This window comes from Arachis ipaensis, chromosome B10 (assembly GCF_059453495.1).
Source record: "Arachis ipaensis isolate K30076 ecotype BB chromosome B10, ASM5945349v1, whole genome shotgun sequence".
NCBI classification, from domain to species: Eukaryota; Viridiplantae; Streptophyta; class Magnoliopsida; order Fabales; family Fabaceae; genus Arachis; species Arachis ipaensis.
This window is the reverse complement of record NC_142435.1, coordinates 96,061,058-96,064,143: the sequence shown is the minus strand read 5'-3', so window position 1 is coordinate 96,064,143 and position 3,086 is coordinate 96,061,058. Positions and strand designations below refer to the sequence as shown.

General features: G+C 34.4%; 1 protein-coding gene across 1 annotated transcript; it reads right to left on the bottom strand.

The window, feature by feature from the left end:
• Nucleotides 1-242: 242 nt before the first annotated feature.
• LOC107622327 (uncharacterized) lies at nucleotides 243-2,013 on the bottom strand. Its single transcript, XM_016324184.3, has 2 exons — nucleotides 1,277-2,013; nucleotides 243-1,100 (listed from the first exon to the last, which is right to left on the bottom strand). The coding sequence occupies exons 1-2, from the start codon at nucleotides 1,664-1,666 to the stop codon at nucleotides 723-725; spliced, it is 768 nt and encodes a 255-aa protein (XP_016179670.1). The 5' UTR covers nucleotides 1,667-2,013; the 3' UTR covers nucleotides 243-722.
• Between the last annotated feature and the right edge of the window lie 1,073 nt (nucleotides 2,014-3,086).

Genomic DNA, 3,086 nt, shown 5'->3' with positions numbered 1-3,086 from the left:
TCAATAATTATCAGGTATGGCTTAATATATTGAAGCATTTTCCTTCAGGCCCTTCGTTTATATTATTTATATATATATATATATATATATATCCAATACCAGTTCAATTCTTTGAACAAGCTTAGCAGATCAGAGTCAATGTATGCTGAAACTCTGTCTCATCAGTAGACAAAAGTTGCCAAGGTTATTGGCTGCATATATATCATAATTCTTAACAGCTTAAAATAGGAATGGAAGGCAAGTTAGGAAATAAGCAAGTTCATTGTTTCATTATGTCAAGTAAAGCAATATCATCATTCACTGTTATCCATTTTACACATGTTAAGAGGGGCATAGCTAATATAACAATACACACGCACGCCCATGCGCACACGGATCTGAAGGCATGCAAGCATGAGGAAACATAAACAAGGCACAATATTATTCTTCCAAATCTCTATAAAGAAAAAGGAAAGGAAAAAAAGAATTGAATTATCCAGTGAGAAGTGAGGAGGGAGGCTATCTTAGTTCTCTCCCTATAAATCAAGCCTACAAAACTTCATCTCTTTGAACAGTTTGGCATATCCAACATGAGTTTCCTACATTCTTCTTGTGCTAGCACCTCTTGATCATCACATCGCTATGCTGGCTTCAGAAGAAGAACCGAACTTTCTTTGTTCCTTCTTCTTCAAGGAACCATCGTCATAACATGCAAGAAAAGAGTGTGTGTGTTTTTTTCTTTCTCAAGTCCAGAAATCCAACCATTGTGAAGTGCTACATGATTGATCCAAGATTCCACTTGGATCCTCACTGTACCATTTCTCAAGTGATTCCAAAGGAATCTCTAAATGCTGCTCCTCATCATCCATTCTCATATCTTGGTGGTGGTGATGGCGGTGGTGATCTCTTTCCTCATCAGGTTTATCATCAGAAGGTAAAGGTACTGTGTCATTTGAAAAACTTGTCTTTGCTTCTTCTTCTTCTTCGTTAGGCCTCCAATTGCTGTGAGGACTTCCTGAACCACCATCATCTGTTCTACTTCCCTTTGCAATAACCTTCTCTTGTCTTCTTCCATCATGATGAGATGCTGATACCACCATCAAATCATTCAGCTTCTTTAGCTGTTTCGGGAGAAGGGGAAAAAAGGAAAAAGAAAAGAAAACAACACAGTTAAGGCTTCGGAAACTTTATAATATATATTTGTTGAGCATAGTATAAGAATTTTTCATCTCTTACAATCGAACCAAGGCTCGGCATTCAAAGTAAATGAATTAAGAAGTGGAAGTGTAAGTTTTACCTCTAATTGTAAAGAGTCCTTCTCTTTCTTTAGAGACTCAAAGCGAGAAGCTAAGCAGTCATATTCATCTTTAAGCTTCCTATATTCCTGCTCTATTCGTTTTGATTTCCACCTTGCCCTTCTGTTCTGAAACCATATAGCAACTTGCCTTGGCTGCAATCCAAGATCTCTTGCTAGCTGAATCTTCTTCCTTGGCTCAAGCTTGGACTCTGACTCAAATATGCACTCAAGTGATCTAATTTGCTCATCACTGAATCTTCTCTTGTTCTCTATCTTACTCTTTTTCTTCTTAGCATTTTTGTTCTGTGGTAGTGCTACTTCTGAACATGTGAAACTTTCAACATTCTTCCCTTTAGATGCTTGAATATACTCATCATCACCATCCATCATATATGCCTAGTGGGTTCAAAATGGATGATGATTTTAATTTCAAAGTCTATGGAATTGGAATTATTGGTTAGAAATAGACAAATATGTTTGTCACCAACATAGAAAATATGATGAAAATTATAGTTTTAAAAGACTAGTGGGGGGGATCAGGTGCAGAATATATAGCAATAAAGAAAGTATGTTATATTTATGTATATGTATATGTATATGTGAATGGGAAGGTTATTGTTGGAACTTGCAAATGAAGGATCATATGGACCTATGGGATTAGATACCGTGTGGCTCTTGATGTCTTTGGTTCTCTGTAGGAAGAAATTATCTATCTTTTGCTTTCTTTTACTTGTGTTGGCTAACTATAGGGCCATTATTAGGTTCCTATTATACACTATTTTGTTTGTATAAGGAACTTGCTTACTTGTCACTTGTCTTTTGTCACCCCACACAAGCACACGTCTCTATTTTTTTTTTTTTTTAAGAGCAAATGATTATGAGGGGAAAAAATATCCATAGAAAGAGTAACAAGTATTTTTTTTACCTGTAATTGCTAGTATGTACTTGTTGGAATTTAACTAGTTATTATCTATCAAATAAGTTATTTGTATAAAATACGAATATGTATTACACGTGACTATCTATGGCTTTAATTCTCGGAAGATTAGTTTGCTCATGAACAAAATAATCTTTTGGATACTATGGATATGGAATCTTTATTAATATTGGATAGAATATTTTTAAGAAAACTAACTTTTCGATAGTTAAAATTGTGGGTTGATCAATTTCGGCAGCATAAGGAGCCATTGATATGTTACTGTCACCAATTAGTTATGTGGTGAAATACACCATACTGATAAGGTTGATCCAATAAATAAACACTTAAACGACATAATTTTGCTTGTGTCAGCACGTTAATTTGCTATTTCTTTTTAAATTAATATGGACAAGTAATCATTTAACTTTAACCATATGTATTAATATATTTAAAAAGCTTAGTAATTATGCTGTAGACCTCAAGAAACAAAACTACAAAAGTGACAAGAAGGGCAAAAGGACGGAAATATAACAACATAGAAAGTAGAAACTGACATAATCAACATGGTCCCTAATCCCTATGTAATGAAGAGTGTGGGTTTTGAGGTCAGAAATTTCAAAGAAGTGGAACAGCAAAACAAATCGGAAGGAAAATAAATTAGTGTGATTATTGAGCTTAGTGAATAAATTATTCTGTATTGTAGTAGCTGCCAAGAACCGAGTGTCGTAGGACTAAAATGTGATCGTAAGGTTCATCTAAATTGGAGCTTTCTTTGTTATGGAAGGACTTATGTTTCTATTAAAAAAATGGCATTAATTTAGTTTTGTTGTTGGGATCTGTTGACGAGAATTTCTTTCCCTTTGTCATTATTATAATGTTGCTTTCTCGAGT

Bases quoted from the DNA above. Each gene is read 5' to 3' on its own strand.
- LOC107622327 (XM_016324184.3), bottom strand. From the start codon at position 1,666: ATGATGGATGGTGATGATGAGTATATTCAAGCATCTAAAGGGAAGAAT. The intron at 1,101-1,276 runs GTAAAACTTACA...CTCCCGAAACAG, and splicing joins AGGACTCTTTACAATTAGAG to CTAAAGAAGCTGAATGATTT.